A 16,914-nucleotide genomic window follows, 5' to 3' on the forward strand; every position below is an offset into this window, starting at 1 on the left:
GTCATGACTGGACCCCATTCTGTCCTGAGAAGGCAGCGCAGTTCCCCTCTACTTGCACTCTCCATGTCAGCCTCTGGGCCAGGAAGGCCAGCCTCCCCATCCCCCAGAAGTCTGAGGCAGCCAGACTCCCAGGCATGGACCTCCTTCCATCCCTGGAGGGCACAAAAAAAACAATGACCTGTCCCCTGCCCAGGTCTCCAGCCTTATGCAACAGGGGTAGAATGGGAGCGTTGGCCCCTGCAGAGGTGGTCACCTGAATGGGGTGGTCAAAGGCTGGATTCTTGGGTTTGTGACCCTGCCTGGGCTGGACTGGGGAGGCAAGGTTTCCTGGAGGATGCAGGGCTTGAACAGACAGAGAGGAGAACTTTTCCAATCGGAGGATAGAGCCTGAGGCTTTGAGGAGCCGTGAACAGGTCTGGGGAGGGCATGGCTGGCTGACCCAGGGTCAGTGTGTTGGGACATGGGTTGGGGCAGTCAGAGACAACAGGGAGGCTTGTGGTCCTCCCTGACCTCGTGCCTTTTCCAGCCCTCTTCTCTCCACACGCATGTGCATTGTCCTCTGAGGCCAGACAGGAAGGAGGAGAAAGCCCTGCCTTCTCACCTCTGGCCTTGGCCAGGCTCCCCTGGGATTGCTGGGCAAGAAGGCTTCCTCAAAAGAGGAGCTAAGACCCCAGGCAGGAATGTCTGGTCTGAAGCTCCTTTCTCTCCCCCTCCCACCGTACCAGACAATAGCCCATCACCATCAACATCCCCCCTCCATGTGTGCCCCCCACCCAGCCCCCAGTACAGCTGGTTCTTATGGATTTTGAGCTCTTGGGAGGATGCCACTTGAGGCATAAGAAGGGCTGTTATTCTCAGCAAAGCAATGGCTCTCATCCTGGGTTTCATTTATTAATTGGACTCTAATGAACCATCACTAATTGTTGATGGTGCTACACCACTATAGGTGGGCCTCGATTTAAGGAACAACCGACTCTGGAGCACTGGAGGCCAGCCAACTCCCCGTCCACATGGGCATGGCTGCTCCCCCCCCACCCACCCCGTACCTTCCCACAGGGGGCGGGTGCTGCCCTGGAAATCAGAAACGAGCACTCCGGTAGAGGGAAAATTCTTTCTACAAAACAAGAATTCTGCTCCTCACTTTCCTACCCATACTTCATCTGAAATAATCCCATTGTTCTCAGGGGAGCCCCTCAGGGTCAACCACGCACCTCTCTCCATGCTCAGGGAGGCAGCAGGGCAGGGGGATTCGGTCCATACAACCCAGGGCAAAACCTCACCCCACAGAATTTTGTGATGGGTGCAAAGCCAGACTCAAGCTCCAGTCTGTTGGGCATGGTCATACCCTGCATCCTCTCCCAGGGAGGATTTCCTGGTTTTCTAGGGAAAACTTTTCTCTCCATGGAAGCAGGAGGTGGTGCATGGGCAACTGTTACCTGCCAGCCTCTGGAGTGTCCAGCTGCGGTCAACCCTGTGGCCTAGCTTGGCGAGGGGCCCAGAGAAGCATCTTCTTAGGAAGGGAGAGGGTACAGCTGGCTAGGAAATACCATGGCCCTACGGGATGAAATGATAGTCCCTTGGCAAGGTATAGGCCTGGGTGAAACAGCCCTGGGAGGTCTCTCCATGACTTGAGATCCTTCTTGATCACTCTGAACACCCCCTCTCTGAGTATCAACTTCTCATGGATGTAGCCTTAGCACAGGAGGAATGTGGACAGACATATAGGTGAACTTCCCAACCTCAGGAGAATGACCTGAATCACTCTCATTCTTGTCTCTGGCCTAACTTGTATGGTGTATGGTCCACATTCTGAGTCTGGCATCTCAGACATAGAGCCCTGCCTCCTGCCCCCTTCTCAAGAGACCAGCCTTCCCAAGGGGCCCAAATACCCAAGTGCTGGCTGGGGTCTGGAGCCTGCTCAGTCGCCCTCTGCCTTGGGAGACTGTGGGCAAAGGACAGGTGGGTATTATCTGTTTAGTACCCCCACCACACACACACACACACACACACACACACGCGCGCGCGCTAGGTGAGCCCCTCAAGGGCTTGTCTTGTCACTGCTGAAGCTGTTTCCAGTTCCCACCTAGGCACAGTGGGACCCAGCAAATGTTTACTGAATGGGGGAAGGTGTGGAAGAACCTTCCTTTCCTCTCCAGCTCTGCTAGGCCAGGCCCCTGGCCCAGACTGCTGGGAACCTGCTCTAATCTGGGGCAGCTTCTCAGTACTGCCTCAGAAGCAGCTGTTGGGCTGGGACGAGGGTTCAGATCTCAAGTTCTAAGCCCAAGTACATCCTCAAAGGGAGGGAAGCAGAGCCCAGCTGCGGGGACTGGGCTCCCCGAAGGCCCTGGGGCCCCAGGGCCGGATCCTGGGTCTGGTTTTCCTGCCACACTGACATCCTAAGGGCCCCCAGTCATAGTCACAGGCTGGCCCCAAGCCCTGCTTCTCCAACACCCCCAGGGCACCCTAGCATGTACACGGCACTTTCCACAGGCCCCAGAGCTGCCCGAAAGTCAGGCAACAGGTCACAGGGAGGGAGATACAGGACAATCAACCTTTCTCCCCACTCAGGGCCAGCAAATCTGCCCCTACCTTTGTTTGGGGGCAGCCACCGCCTGCCCTCCCCAGGGATAAAACCCCACAGCCTCCTGAGCATTTCTGGGCCAGTCATGCTGAAGGCTGGAGAGAGTGGATTAGTGTTCAGGCTCACAGGCTGTGGGTTTGAGTCTCAGCCCTACCGTGCTGCGTGGGCTCATCCTTTAAACATCTCTGAGCTCAAGGCAGTGTTCCATATCTCACAGGCTTCTGGATGGATGGTGAGCCCCAGGGGGGCAGGGGGGAAGGGGACGAGAAGGCCAGTTTGGGAAGGCTGAGTCTGAGGTGGAGTATACATCGGCTGGTGGGTCCATGGGGCTACAGGGCAGGAGAGAGGACTGGGCTGGAGCTAGACATTCCTGGACCTTCAGGACAGGGCTTGGGGGTAGCCTGGGATGAGGGAGATCTTCAGGGGGTGGGGGGGAATGAGGGATCCAGGGAGATGCCAAGGACTAAACAGGGAGCACCAACATTGACCGGGTATGGGGTGAAAGGATCCCACAGAGGAGTGGCCAGAGAGAAGAGGGAATCAAAGGGGGCTCGTCCTGGAAGCGAAGAAAGAGGGGGCTTCAGGAAGGGGGATGTGCCTCTGAGACACATATAGAGAGTGGGTCCCCACGGGGAGGCCCCTGGGAGAAGAGGACAGCTGGCCAAGTTGGAGGCTGAGTCTGAATGGGTGGAGGGATCAGGAGAAGACATGACGTGAGGCCCAGAGATTCAGCTGCGCAGAGGTGTTTGGTCTGTGTGTAGAAACTGGCTAATTTCACACAACAATGTGGATTTCTGACTTCTCATGAAAAACAGAGACAGCCCACAACCCAAGCCTACAGTCCTCCACGGCAGGAACCTGAGGGACTGACTGGGGGCTGCTTCCCCGAAGGAGCCCTGCGCTCTTGACTTGGTCTCACACACTGGCTGCTTTCAGCATCTGTGGAGCTGGCTCCTCAGGCCTGAAGACACTGACTTTGCTGCCCCCGGTGCCCCTCCCTCTGATGGAAGCTCACTGCGTGTAGGGAGACAGCACAAGGGCAGGAGGAGCTGAACTGGACCCCAAGCCCCAGTTCCCTGCCCAGTAGCCTGCCTCCCTCTTTGATGGATGCCAGACCATGCAGCATCTGACCTGGAAGCCTGAGGTGGGAAGCAAGGGGCACAGAAGCCAGTCAAAGCCCCAAGGGGGGACCCCACTTCCTGGCCATCTGTGATGCCCCAGAGGCAGGGGTGGGGGAAGGAGGGGCCCTGTCAGCAGCTTTGCCCGTGCTTAGAAATAAGCAGCCGAGACAGCCTGTGTGTTATACAATGAGGACACCAGGAAAGCTCCCCACTGGCCTGCCTCGTTGCCTGAAATCTCCCCATTAAAACTTGCTTCTCTTGGTACGCATTGGCCTCTTGGGCTGCCCTCCAGGATTCCAGTGCCTCTGCAGAAGAGCCCATGCTTTTTGGGTCTGAATAAGTGTTTCGGGCATGAGAAGGACCTCAGGGGCCCCGCATGGCGGTGATAGGGGAACATCTGGAAAGATCCTTATGGATTCAGTCTGGCTTGCGGGGGGGGGGGGGCGGGGGACGGTCTCAGGCAACCCTCCCCTTTTAACCACTGACACCAGCTGTGTTTACAGCTCTGGGATACAAGGCCGTTCTCACTGAACAAAAATTCTGAGGCTCTGAGCCTCAAGGGACTGACATCATTTGGAGAAGGTGTGGAGAGGTCTGGCCACACCATAGGCTGGGGACTCTGCAGGGGAGATAAGACCCGAGATTCTCAGGCCTCTCCAGGGCCTTCTCCCCCATGCTGTGCCTTTTCCCACAAGCATCCTGCTGGAAGGGAAGGAACCTTGGCCTCTACCAGAGAGAGTCACTAGTGGCCAAACAGAGACACTTATCTTTATCTGCTCCATTCTTACTGGCCAACCAGACAAGTCCCTTCACTTCCCTGGGTCTTGACCTCTTTGGCCATCACATGGGGCTAATGCAACCTGCCTGCCAGGGCTGCTGTATTAGAGCCAGGGTGCAGAAGAACCGAGCTCTGTGTGAGCTCAGCGTGGGCCACCATCAGCAAATGGGGGCTGCTTTTTTCCTGGCACTGTCCCATGCTCACTGTCACTGTGTGTATTTTTGTTATTTTTGCTGAGCCCAGCCCTCTGGCTGCTGAGACAAGCTCACGGGTCACCTATGAGTCATGCCAGGCCTCCACCCACTCTGCCCAAATCCCTGCCCTCTGGAGCCTTTGGCCAAGGCTCACAGCCAGGCGGGGGGAAGGTGTGGGCAATCCAGATCCCAGGAAGGGTCTTCAGACTGCTCACTGGATCTCCTCTGGAAGTCTGGGTTAGGACCCTGAGGCCAACACCCCTTCTAAGAGGGGCAACCACTGCATGAGGATCAAGTCAGGGAGTGAGGTTGAAAAAGCTTTTAGATTTTGGAATCCTGGATCCTGGCTTGGGTATGCACTATAGTTCTGTGACTCTGGCCACCTCACAGAAATCTGCTGAGCCCTTAGTGACCTCATCTGCAAAATGGGGATAATATTTTACCTAGCTCAAAGGACTAAGTGATGATTAAATTATGGGAAGCACATACATACCACACACACACACGTACACACACATAGACAAACACACGCATTCCTAGCATATATGCCAAGTACATGGTAGGCACTTGGTAAATATGACCTTTAACCTTCTCCTACGAGGACCTTACACAATTGTCTTACTTTCAGTACTTTCTCCAATTAGTCACTAGGGTCAGAGCTCTGTCTGTGGTCAGGGTAGGGGCCCAGTGTGTGATTAGGGCTCAGTCTATGACCGGAGTCAGGGCTCAGCGTATGACCAAGGTCAGTCTCAGTCTGGGACCAGGGTCAGGGCTCTCAGGCTCACCCAAGAAAACCAAAGATCCTCCAAATATGACTCACTGGCTCTGACCTGTGCTCTGCCCCGCCCACTGTGGCTCCGGCCAAGCCTTCCCCCACGTGCACAGAGGAAGCAGCCTTTCCCCTCCCGGTCCTGGCTCCAGCCCTGTTCCTTAGCTCTGGGCAGCAGGCGGTCAGAGCAGCCACTGCCAACTGGCAACCCAGCCACCAATCCTTTGGCCGAGGGTTAGAACCCCACAGGATGTCTCCTGGCTGACCCCTTCCCCAGACCCTGCCTGTGAGGGCACCCCCCCACCTGTCAGGGCTACTGCCTTCCTGGTCCCTGCTGGGCTCTGACTGGCAGGTCTCTCTGTGCCAGGCCAGGAGGCAGGTGTTGGGCACTGCTCAGGCTCAGATCGGTCAGGGGAGACCTGGGGCCCGGGCACTGGCCCAGCAGACCTGGACTTGGAATCTGTCTTGCATGTACAGCTGGGGCTCTTGTTGTCTCTTAAGAACGGACACTATTTCCCAGGCCAGAGCACGAATCAGCTTGGCAAGCCTTGAAACAGCACAGAGACCAGAATAGACATCCTGGCCACGGGAAGACTAAGACTCAGAGAGGGACAGGGACTACCCTGTCAGGGGCAGTGAGCCAGATTCTGGGGTTTCCTGATCCCATTCTCGCTTTTCTCCACTGCCCCACCGCTTTCTTCTGACAGATCTTCCATGCCCACCGTGGGCACTGGGGGTAACCTTTACTCTGTGTCATACTTCACACCTGTCAGCATCTCCTACTGGCTCCCCATCCATACAGCCCTCTGAGGCAGCTTCCTGGGAGAGGCATTTGAGCAATGAGAGGACAAGGAACCTTCCCAAAGTCACAGAGTAAGCTAGAAATGGGGATTCATTCAACAGTTATTGACAGCCTCCTATGCTCTGGGTGCTGTGTTAAATAGTAGGGATAGAATGGGGAGCAATACAGACCTGGTGGTCACTTGTTGAACTAGAGGGCCACTATGGGGGTAGGTTCGAGGAAGAGTAAGCCAGGAATCCCATGAAAGCACATCAAACTTGTGAGGCCAGCTGTGACACTGCAGAAGTAAAAAGTCCCAGGGAGGCGTGGAATGTAGGAAACTTTGGCCTGGTCTGGGAGGTCAGGGGGGACCTCCTGGAGGAGGTGATTTAGCTGGGATCCAAAGAGGGGAGGGGAACGGAGAATGTTCTGGGGGAGGGATCCTGAAAGGCCTAGGGAGAGAGGAAACAGGGTCTGCTCAGAGAACTGAGAGATAGACACGTGGTACAGCTGGAGCGAAGAAAGGGAGATGGGAGTCATGCTGCTGGGGATCTGGAGGGGGCCGCAAGGACCCAACCTTGCTGGGTCTAGAATCCTCTTTACCCTGGGAGCAGTGAGAACCCTTGGGGTTTGAAGATGGGTAAGATCAGATGTGCTAAGAAGAGAAAAGTGCAGAAGCTTAAGGTGGGGCGAGCCGGCAGAGAGAAGCAGCCAGATTTCAGATACAGAAGACACATTTACAGGACTCGGGGATGGAGTTGGGGGGGGGGGACGTTGGGGTGGGGGGAGGAATACGACTACTGACAGCAGGATGAGGATGTTATGCAGACAGTACAGAGGAAGAGGACGACCAAGGGTTGAAACCTGGGACAGGCCAGCATCTGGAAAGATGAGATGCCCAGCGGACGTAATGGGGTCAAGCACAGCCGTCATTTTAGAGAAAGCTATTTCAGAGGAGTAGAGGGGTCAGACTGGAAGCAGGTCAATGGCTCAGATGGAAAGAGTTGGAACCACAAGATGAGCCACGTGGACTTCTTGGTCTGGGTCAATCACGGCGAGAGGTGTGCTCTATTATACTAGATCGGCTTGAGGCTGGAGCCTGCACAGGAGTGAAGTGACCAAGCCCCCAGCTAGGGAGTCCCCATCATTAGACCTGAGTTCTCTTCAGCTCCCCACTAATGGGCTGAATGAGTAAATGACTCCGGGGTACTCTTAGGCCTGTGCTTTAACTCCTACTCCACCATTGTCCCCACAGGTCGGCCTGCTGGGGATGCAACAGACCCAGAGAGAGAGCAGAACTAGGCAGGGACAGGAAGCCCCAGAGGTGAGACCCCTAGGGATGGCAGAGAGCAGGAGGCTCAGCCAGGAGACCAAGCTGAGGGCACCAGAAACACAGGCATGAGAATGATGAGAAAAAGTGTTTTGAAAGACTATGGAAGATCAATATTATTAATATATATTAAATATATACCCTATATACTTTAAGCATTGCAACATTCATCGTGAGAGGAAGGAACGCTTAGGGGGACTGGCTTCTCATGCCTGTGGTCTGCTTTATTAATGGCGTATCTGGAATCAGACATCCAGGGCACATCAGATTCTTCCCAGGGCTTCTGGCTTCTGAGGGTCTGGGTCGTCCCTTTGGGGTTCCTGCCTGGGGCTGGGGGCTCGCTGCAAAAGCCTCTTTCAGGTTCCTGACAGCTGGGCCTTCCTTCTCAGAAGCCCTCCCTTCTGCTGTCATTTGCATCTCATTAGCACCCCCGGGGCTGGTGGCTGCTCAGCCGCCTGGAGCCCTGGAACGCCCCGGAACGCGGGGCCGCAGGCTCGGCCGGGCTCTGCTCCCTGCCCCCTCCCTGGGTGGAGATGGGTGCAGCCATGCGCTCTCCCCGCCGCCCCCACACCCCTCACCCAGGCTCCGGCCGGCTGGGCTCCTGCCGCGCGTTCCCATGGCAACCGGGTGAAGGCGAGGGTCGCGGTGCCCGCCGCAGAGCAACGCGGCGCCCCGCTCCCCGCCCCGCCGCCCAGGCTGGCGTGGTGATAGGCAGGGCCTCAATCTCCCGAGATGATCGGCGATAATTGGTTTATGGAAATAGCTGAGGGGAGAAGGCGAGCTCCCTGCCAAGCCCACTCTCTGCCACCTGTCCCTCCTCACGGCGGAAATGGAGTTGGGGGAGGGGAGGGCCGAGGAGCTGGGTGGGTGGGTGGAAATGGGCCTTTTGAGACAAGCAAGTGTCCCACCTGTTGGTCTCCAGCACACCATCTACCCTCCTTTCAACTGTGTGGAGGGGCGGGGGTTGTTGTCATAGCTACTGGCTGGCTGTCTCCGTGGCTCCTTGATCTCTAAGTCCGCGCTCAGGCCCAGGCTGGGCGCGTTGTGGGGGAAATGGAAGACCTGGGATGTGTCCTCTGGAGCCCCAGTTTGGGGAACAGAAGAACAGCCCATAACTGTAATTATGTGAAGTGTGTCAGATCAGAGTTGCCATTGCTGTGCAGCTCCAGAGAGGAGAGCTCAACTTTGGTGGCTGCCTGGAGGAGGAGGCAGTCAAGAATAAGGCTTTGAAGGTGGGATTTCAGCAGGTGTTGGGTGAGGGCTGGGGCAGGCACTCCCCCAAAGGACATGTGGGCAAAAGCCTGAGGCAGGCACTGAACTGGAATTAGTAGAGGAGGGGAGGTGTAGAGTAGCTTGTGGGGAGGCCCTGGTGGCTCCCACTGTTTACAGAGGGGCTCAGGGATGACAAGCTTGGCGGAGGGGTTACTGTGCAGTGCTTCACAACCAAGATTGAACGGATGTCCGACCTCCGTACGGAAGGTTGGCTGGATGGACACTCTGTCACCCCCTGATGCCCTCCTGGGAGTAGCGAGGCCCACAGCATGGGCAGCAGATGGCGTGGCGGGCCTCACTCGGCCACCAGGCTGGGAGAAGCGTGCAGCCTGATTGCAGCTGGCTGACGGGAGACGTGGGGTGCATTAAAGGACCAGAACTAGGGAAGTCCCTAAGATAGAAATGACCTGAGAAGTGGCGGGGGGGGCAAGGAGGAAGATGGCTGTGAGGACCTATCCCAGAATAGGGCGTGGGGGGATGGGGCACCCAGAGTCCCGGAGAGGCAGGCTCAGGCCTTCTTCCTTTGATCACCACCCCACTCCAAGCCCAGCCCAGCCCAGGCTTCTGTATCCAGGGGCCCTGCCTCCCTGAGGTCAAACTGTGGCCAAGCCCTGCCCAGCTGGCTGTGGGATCAAGGAGTGGCTCTTCCTTCCTTCCCCAGTCCTGGTGAACAGCTTCCCACGCAGCAGGGAAGATGTCAGGCCTCACGCATACAGAGCCTCCAGCCCCTGTGTGATTCACACTTGGCTTTCCTCTCTGGGTATCACGGTCCCCGCCCCAACCTTTGGTTGCTCACACTCCAAATATCCATCCACTGGTTTCTGCTCACAGCCCCGCACCAGCCCCTGTCCCTACTCCCGGCACCACTTACACTACCACGTATGGCCACGGCTCGGAGCCATCCTTGCAGGTGGGTAGGTTGGTGGCCCCGTGGAGAGTGACCATGATGGTCTCCTTATTAGGGGGAGACAGGTGGCTGGTGACAGATTCCACACTCTGTGAGGTGTTCAGGGGCTCCTCTGGGCTCTCAGTGACCTGTGGAGAGAGCCAGGGCTGAGTGGCCTCTTCCCGGTGGTCCCCTGCCCTTACTGCCTCCTTAGAACTCCAGTCCCTCACCGATCCCCTCCCCACCAAGTGCCTTTCCCTTTGTCATCCACCCACCCCCACCCAGTTTGGTCAAAGGGCACTTGCCTTTGACCCCATCTTCTCCCTACCTCTGTCCCACACCCCACGTCTGCCCCAGTCCGTGATCACTTCCTGCGGAGGGAGACAGGGCTTCATCTCTCAAGTCCAGTCTCACTGCTAAAACCTTTGCTTTTGTGGGTGCCCTTGCCTCTAATTCCTAAATCCCACCTGCAGCTAGCCTTCTCCCTCGGTCTCTCCTGTAACCTCAGCCCAGTCCATCTGTCACCTTAGGTCCTTCCTGTGCACAGCCCCTTACAGTTTACAAAGTTCCTCCACATCCATGGAGTCACCCAAGGCATTAATGAAAAGGGACGAACGTGTCTGTCCCAGATGCCCCTCTCTCTTCTCCCCAGAGAACCCTGCAGACCAGGAAGGAGTGGCACCTGCCTGCACATGGCGCCCCCTAGGCTGGCTGCCCCAAGCGGACACACTTGTGGGAGCTCACCAGCTCACCAGCTTGTGACTCAGGGCCTGAAGGACCATGGTATTCAGTGAGAGCTGCTGAGAGGAGACAGAAGCAGCGGCCGGGCAATCAGGAAAGGCTGCTGGGAAGAGGAGGACCTGAAGGGTTGGGACCTTTTATCTAGAAAGTTTGCATGAGGCACCTGGGTGGCTCAGTCGGTTGGGTGTCCAACTTTGGCTCAGGTGATGATCTCACAGTGGTGAGTTTGAGCCCCGTGTCAGGCTCTGTGCTGACAGCTCAGAGCCTGGAGCCTGCTTCAGATTCTGTGTTGCTCCCTCTCTGCCCCTCCTCTGCTTGTGTTCTCTCTCTCTCTCAAAAATAAACATTAAAAAAAAAAATAGCAAGTTCAGTCTGTCAGACCCTGACAGGGGGCAGGCCCTGGTAGGGGGATCCCCTGGCTCAGTCCTGATGAGCACCGAGCGTCAGCAGAGCTGGGTTTAAACCAGCTCTGCTCCTCAACACCATGGACCCGAAGCCCCGTCATGCTGAGAGTCAGTTTCCCCAATGGGACAATGTGGGCTTGGACCAGCCTATTTGGAAGCTGCCCTGCTTCCTGTGTGAGGGCCCCAGTTCCCCACACATTGTCTGCTCCCACCTTGAGCCTGAGGGTTCTGGGCGCAGTGACTCCTGGCTCTCAGAAGCCCCTGGGCAGAGGGAAAGGGAAGGGCCTGAGGACTTTGACGCCTCTTAACGTCATTCCGTTCTGATGATAGTGGCGGGGTGAACATTACACGAGCCCTGACAGCATGGCCTACCAGCCCTGCCTTCAAACCATGTCTAGGGGGCCCCTGGGTGGCTCAGTCCGCTAAGTGTCCAACTTCGGCTCAGGTCATGATCTCAGGGTTCATGAGTTCGAGCCCCACATCTGGCTCTGCGCTGACAGCTCGGAGCCTGCTTAGGATCCTCGCCTCCCTCTCTCTCTGCCCCTCCTCCACTCGCGTGCACTCTCTCTTTCAAAAATAAACATTAAAAAAAAACAAAACAAAACTCATGAAACCATGTCCAGACTCTGACCCCTTCTGCATGCCTGACTGTTTCCTTTCTGGCACTCCCTCCACCCTGCCCATCTCACAGAGCAGCCAGAGTGATCCTTTACAGATTTCAATCAGACCAGATCTGTCACTGCTCAAAACAGTGGCTCCCTGTTTCCTTCAGAGCTTCGCTGGCCCGTCAGGACCTACACACTCTGGCCCAGGAAACCGACCTCGCCTCATGCCCCTGGGCGTCTTGCCCACTGGCTCCAGCCCCGCTGGCCTCTGGGTGGTTTCTTGCACATCCCAAGCTGGCTCCCACCTTCAAGCCTTTGTCTGGGTGGGTCCCTCTTCCCCTGTATGTCTATCCCTGTGGCTTGTTCCCTCACTTCCTACAGATCTAATGTTATCACAAAGGCCTTCTTGGTACAATCTGTGGTCCTTGACTAACAAGATGACTAATTAGGAGGTGAGAAACCCCCAGCCCCAGAAGTGCCAGCTCTACAGAGAGACCCCTCCTTCTGCCTGAGGAAGGCCCCCTCCGCAGGACCCAGGGGGCGCCTATCACCATCTGCAGAGGTGTTGAGAGTTATCCTTCCCCCTCTCCCCCTCCCCCCTGCCAGGCCATGATGGGAGGAGGGGAGGGAGGTCAATGTGCAGAAAGAACCCCTACCAGAAGGAAGGGGCCGGGGAAGGGGGAAACAGGCTCAGTGTCACCTCTCGCCTCATAGGTCAGAGATACTGCCTTCCTAATGTCCCACCCTCACTGTGTGCCCCCCGTAACCCACTCCACTCTCCATCAGTCTTTTGGTTTAGTGCCAGGGGAGCAAGACCAGCGACCTGGAGTGTCCAGAAATGTAGGTTTCAGTCCAGGTCTGCCCCAGCTCCCAGTGGGGTCTTACTTTTCCCACCTGGTCAGTGGGGATATCTGGAATGGTTTTGTAATCTTCCCTGTGGAAGGCCTAATGTTCTGCAGTGAGGTCAGGAGGGGTGACTAACATGTCTCTCCATCACCCTGATGCCCAGGAGAAGCCCAAGATGGTGGCCCCCTCCCCCTTGTTTCTGTGGGGGTACAGGGCCTGTCCCCAGCCTCCTATGGCCCCCAGAAGTGAGGACCCAGCATCACGGTAGCCCCACGGCCCAAGCAGTGATTCTGCAGACCAGGCCCATGAGTTGTGTCCTCTCTCTGTCCCCTACTGCCTCTATGCCTCCCCTTGTGGGACAGCCTTCTGGGAAATACAGCTTCCAGGAGGCTGGACAAAACTGCTCGTGCTTCACTTCTGGGCATGAGGCCAGCTGCCAGGCTGGCGCCTCCTGGTGAGGGCCGCAGGCATGTGCCGCTGGGCAGGCTGGGCCCAGGGCCAGGGAGGCCTGGAGCGGGGACTGTGGGCCAACCTCTCAGCCTTCCCCTTCCTTCCTTCCTACCTCTGGAAGGACAATCTGCAGGCTTCCCTCGGAGCTGTGTCTGCATCAGGACCAAAGTCCCCCCTCACCCGGATTCCGGTTCCCCAGCTGTATCTTAAGGGCTTTGAGTTAAAAAAATGGCCTTTCATGTTCCCTCTAGTTTCAGCATCTAAACTTGCTTGGGAGTTACAATGGCCACTGGAGGGCCCTCTCCTAGGTGGGGCATCAGGCTCAGGGAGACCAAAGCCCTTGTGTCTGGGCCCTCGGCTTTGCTAGCGGGCAGAGTGGGAAGTGGGATGGGGTCTGTGTCTCCACCTTGTGAGGTCTCTGCTCTGCCCTGTTAGTGTTTTCTGGACATGCTGAGCTTTCTCTGGGCCACAACGTATACGCCCTCGGGCTCATGACCCAAGTAGCCAGTACTTGTTAGTAAGTACTAGCCATGGGAGTTGTGGCGTTTGGACAAGGAAAGACTCTTTCAAAGATGTCGCAAAAATCAGAAATCATAAAGAAAAGACTGATTGCTCGGATTACATTAACAATCCACACCAACTTCTATGATAGCCTCCAATTCACCACAGTCCAGAGAAAAAACAAATAGGAGAAAATATCTGCAATATATATAAAGGGATGAATATCCCCAATACACAGAGAACTGGAAGCATCACCACAATAAAAAAGACATGAATAGAAGCTTCACAAAAGAGGAAATAGGAATATGTAATACTATATGTACACAATATGAACATTCTTACAGGAGATTCTACCAGTCATTAAAAATGTTCCACAAAATTATGAATTAAACAAAACAAATCTGGGGCACCTGGGTGGCTCAGTTGGTTAAGCGTCTCGCTTTGGTTTCAGTTCAGGTCATGATCTCATGGTTCGTGAGTTCAAATCCCAAGTCGGGCTCTGTGCTGACAGTGCGGAGCCTGCTCAGGATTCTCTCTCCCTCGCTCACTGCCCCTCCCCCGCTTGCACACACTCTGTCTCTCACACACTCTCTTTTTAAATAAGCATTAAAAAACAATAAATCAAACAAATCCATTTCCTTCTCAGGGCTCCTACGAATGCTCCTTGGATCCCCAAACCCAGTTTGGGTGGGTGGGTGGGAATGAGCTTCAGGACCAGCTGGCAGCTTAAGGCCTCTAGGTCAGGCCAGCCTGGTGCCTGGTCCTGAGTGTGTGACATTCAAGAAAGTAGCTTAAAGGGTAGAGTCAAGGGGAGGAGCCAGCTGTGGGTAGAGAACACCAGGAACCCCAGACACCAAAGTCGAGGGTAATAAAGTAGAAACCACAGTGGGGCACCTGTAGCTATTTGGTTTGAGTCTAACAGCAAGAGAGGGTGTTCCCAACTTAGCAAGTACCTGGTGCCTTTGGTCTTAGCTCATTCTGCCACCCCAGTCGGTACTTGGCACAGTTGAGGCCATAGGCTCAGCCTTGCCATTTAGCAGGAGACAAGGGAGGCCTCATATTGAACTGTCTGCATTTCACCACTCAGAGATTTTAGTCCCCTCCTGGCAAGGTCTTGCTGTTCTGTCACAGATATTTATTAAGCACCTACTATGTGTCAGGCACTGTTCTGAATTCTGGGGATACAGCAGTCATCAAAACCAACAAGAAGCCCTTCTTTCTAGGAGTTGGAGCATCTGCGGCCTGGGGCAGGGGTCTGGGCCAGGGCTGGAAGGGTGGAGGATGGTGGAGCATTGGCAGTCCCAGGGCAGCAGTGTGGGAATCTCCCAGAAGATCCTGGAGGGGGATGGTTGAGGCATCTCAGTAGGGTCTCTGCACCTTTGTGACAACACAGCAAAAACTCCTTTCCAGGCTATGCGGGGGCAGGGGTACTATACCCATTCAAGCCACATTTTTCTCTGGGTCATGGGGATACAAGACAGAAACAACCAGGTAAGGGTACCAGGAGCTGATAACACCTGCAAACACACCGAATTCAGATCCCACGTGGCCCTGGAGTACAGCATGCCTACCTTGGAAGAACACCGAGAGACCACCTCACTCTCCATTTCATGGCTGTGAAAACTGGGACCCGGATAAGGGAAGCTTTTGTCATGATTTAGGAGCAAATAAAACAAGGGACTTTGAAGGAGAGATGAGCTCATACAGATGAATGACCCCTGCCCCTAGCCCTCACCTTTTTCTTTTTCCGTCCCATCCTCTTGGGGGCAGGAGTGTTTGGCCTTGTTTAACAATCTTGGGGACCAGTACCTGATATTGGTGGCTGACCAGGCACTAGCCCTGCCCAGCTGGCCTGGGCACCGTGGAGTCTTGGGGCTTGGCAAACAGTATAGAGCGTCAGTGTTGTCTCGGGTTGGGGGGGGGCATATGCTGGCTCTGGGAGCTAGATGGGGGGGGGAAACAGTGGGGGGTTGGAGATGGCGAGGTGGGGGGCAGCCTGGCACTTTCTCAGAAGTGAGACATTCTTGGAGTGGAGGTGTCCTCAGGGCTCTGGGCTGTGACCAGCTGGGTAGGGGTCAGCAATGGAAACAATCGGCTCTTTGTACCCCCAGGAAGGTAAACACAGGGGTGGCCCTTTCTCTGCCAAGACCTGGAAAAGCTGTGAGCTTGTCCACCCAGCTGGGTCACCTGGGCAACACTGTGTGACGTCATAGGGCAGAGCAGAAGCCACATGGGTATAATCCAGGTATAGTGGGGCGGGGGAGCAGAAGCCCTTCTCCCTATTTTTGGAGGTGGGTCCTGCCTGCTCTCTGGCATCCAGTCCTCACCCTCCCTGCTTTTGAGACCCCAAACAGTCTATCAACCCGAGTCACCAATGGCTCTGTATGCCCAGCCCCACTGTGGAGACCCAGATGCTACCCGCAGGAAGTTGCAACTTGATTGGTAAAAACAGTTATTTCTGTTAATGAATGTACAGCCATCCTGCCTCTTTGGGTGCCTGTAGTCTTTCGTTTGTTTCATAATAATAAACATGGGGCGCCTGGGTGGCTCAGTCGGTTGAGCGTCCGACTTCGGCTCAGGTCATGATCTCGCGTTTCATGAGTTCAAGCCCTGCATCGGGCTCTGTGCTGACAGCTCAGAGCCTGGAGCCTGTTTCAGATTCTGTGTCTCCCTCTCTCTCTGCCCCTCCCCTGCTTGTGCTCTCTCTCTGTCTCTCAAAAAATGAATAAATGTTAAAAAAATTTTTTTAAACAAAAAAATAAAAAATAATAATAAACACAAAGTTCAAGAAAATGGTTCCTTCTTGGCGGCTGGGCCGGAAGGTGACAGAGAGAATGGGGAATAAGTAGATATGTTATTGTAACGTCTCTTCGATTGGGCGGTCAGCTAATGGGTGTTCATTATATTGTTGAAAATAAACTATAAATAGCTAACGACTGCCGACAAATCCAATTCTGAGCTCCACAAGAAATTATTACAAAGGTAACAATTCTTTTTATTGAGCACTTACCCTGTGCCAGACGCGGTTCGAAGTCCTTTTCCGGGCAGTGAGATGGCAGAATGAGGACTGACTGGCCCTTGGCCTGGGGTGAGGTCTGCTCCCCGGGGAGGCTAGATGGGAACCGGGCCCCGAAACATGGTCAGAACCCTGGTCCGGCAAAGGTGAGATCTGGGGTACTGGGTGGGGTTGAGAGGTGCTGGAAAACTCCTGCGGCCTGCCTCTTTCTTCTGCCAGCTGTTTTAGAGCCCATATTGAGGGTTCTTCCCATTTTCCTGGGTCTGGGGACCAGAGCAGGCCCATCCTGGCAACAAGAGGCAGGAGCTTATGGCTTTCTGGAGGCCTCCTCCTTACCCCTCCAACCCTAGTCTAGAGAGAGGCAGGAAGGATGCAGCTGTCCCCAATTTAGAGACAAAAACTGAGGCCTCACCTACAATCAGAATTGGAAAGACCAGCCAAGGTCACCCAGATGGCCGGAGATGGAAGCTGGGAGTCCCACAGCCAGTTTTCTCCCTCCCAGGTCTGCTGAAGGTGGGGTCCCTGCCTCCTGGGCCCATCTCATCCCCACCAGGCAGGCGCACGGGTGGAAAGGGTCTCAGGGATGGCTCCCCAGCCACCTTACAGTGCCTCCTCCTTCCTGTTAGTCTCCGAGGCTGC

At 55.4% G+C, this 16,914-nt stretch overlaps 1 protein-coding gene across 9 annotated transcripts in view; it reads right to left on the minus strand.

Annotated features, from left to right (window-relative positions):
* CCDC33 (coiled-coil domain containing 33) overlaps positions 1 to 16,914 on the minus strand; it is a 113,987-nt gene that overhangs the window by 77,365 nt on the left and 19,708 nt on the right. For 8 of the 9 annotated variants that reach the window (XR_008299039.1, XR_008299038.1, XR_008299040.1 and 5 more), the window contains one exon: positions 9,698 to 9,861. Coding sequence is in view for 5 of the 9 variants with exons in the window: in XM_053223730.1 (XP_053079705.1) it covers positions 9,698 to 9,861 (164 nt within the window). In the remaining 4 variants the exon portion in view is untranslated. Of the gene's footprint in view, positions 1 to 9,697; positions 9,862 to 16,269; positions 16,681 to 16,914 lie in introns of those variants that run through there. The other variant, XM_053223731.1, reaches the window with a different exon arrangement.

This window comes from Acinonyx jubatus, chromosome B3 (assembly GCF_027475565.1).
Source record: "Acinonyx jubatus isolate Ajub_Pintada_27869175 chromosome B3, VMU_Ajub_asm_v1.0, whole genome shotgun sequence".
Taxonomy (NCBI): Eukaryota; Metazoa; Chordata; class Mammalia; order Carnivora; family Felidae; genus Acinonyx; species Acinonyx jubatus.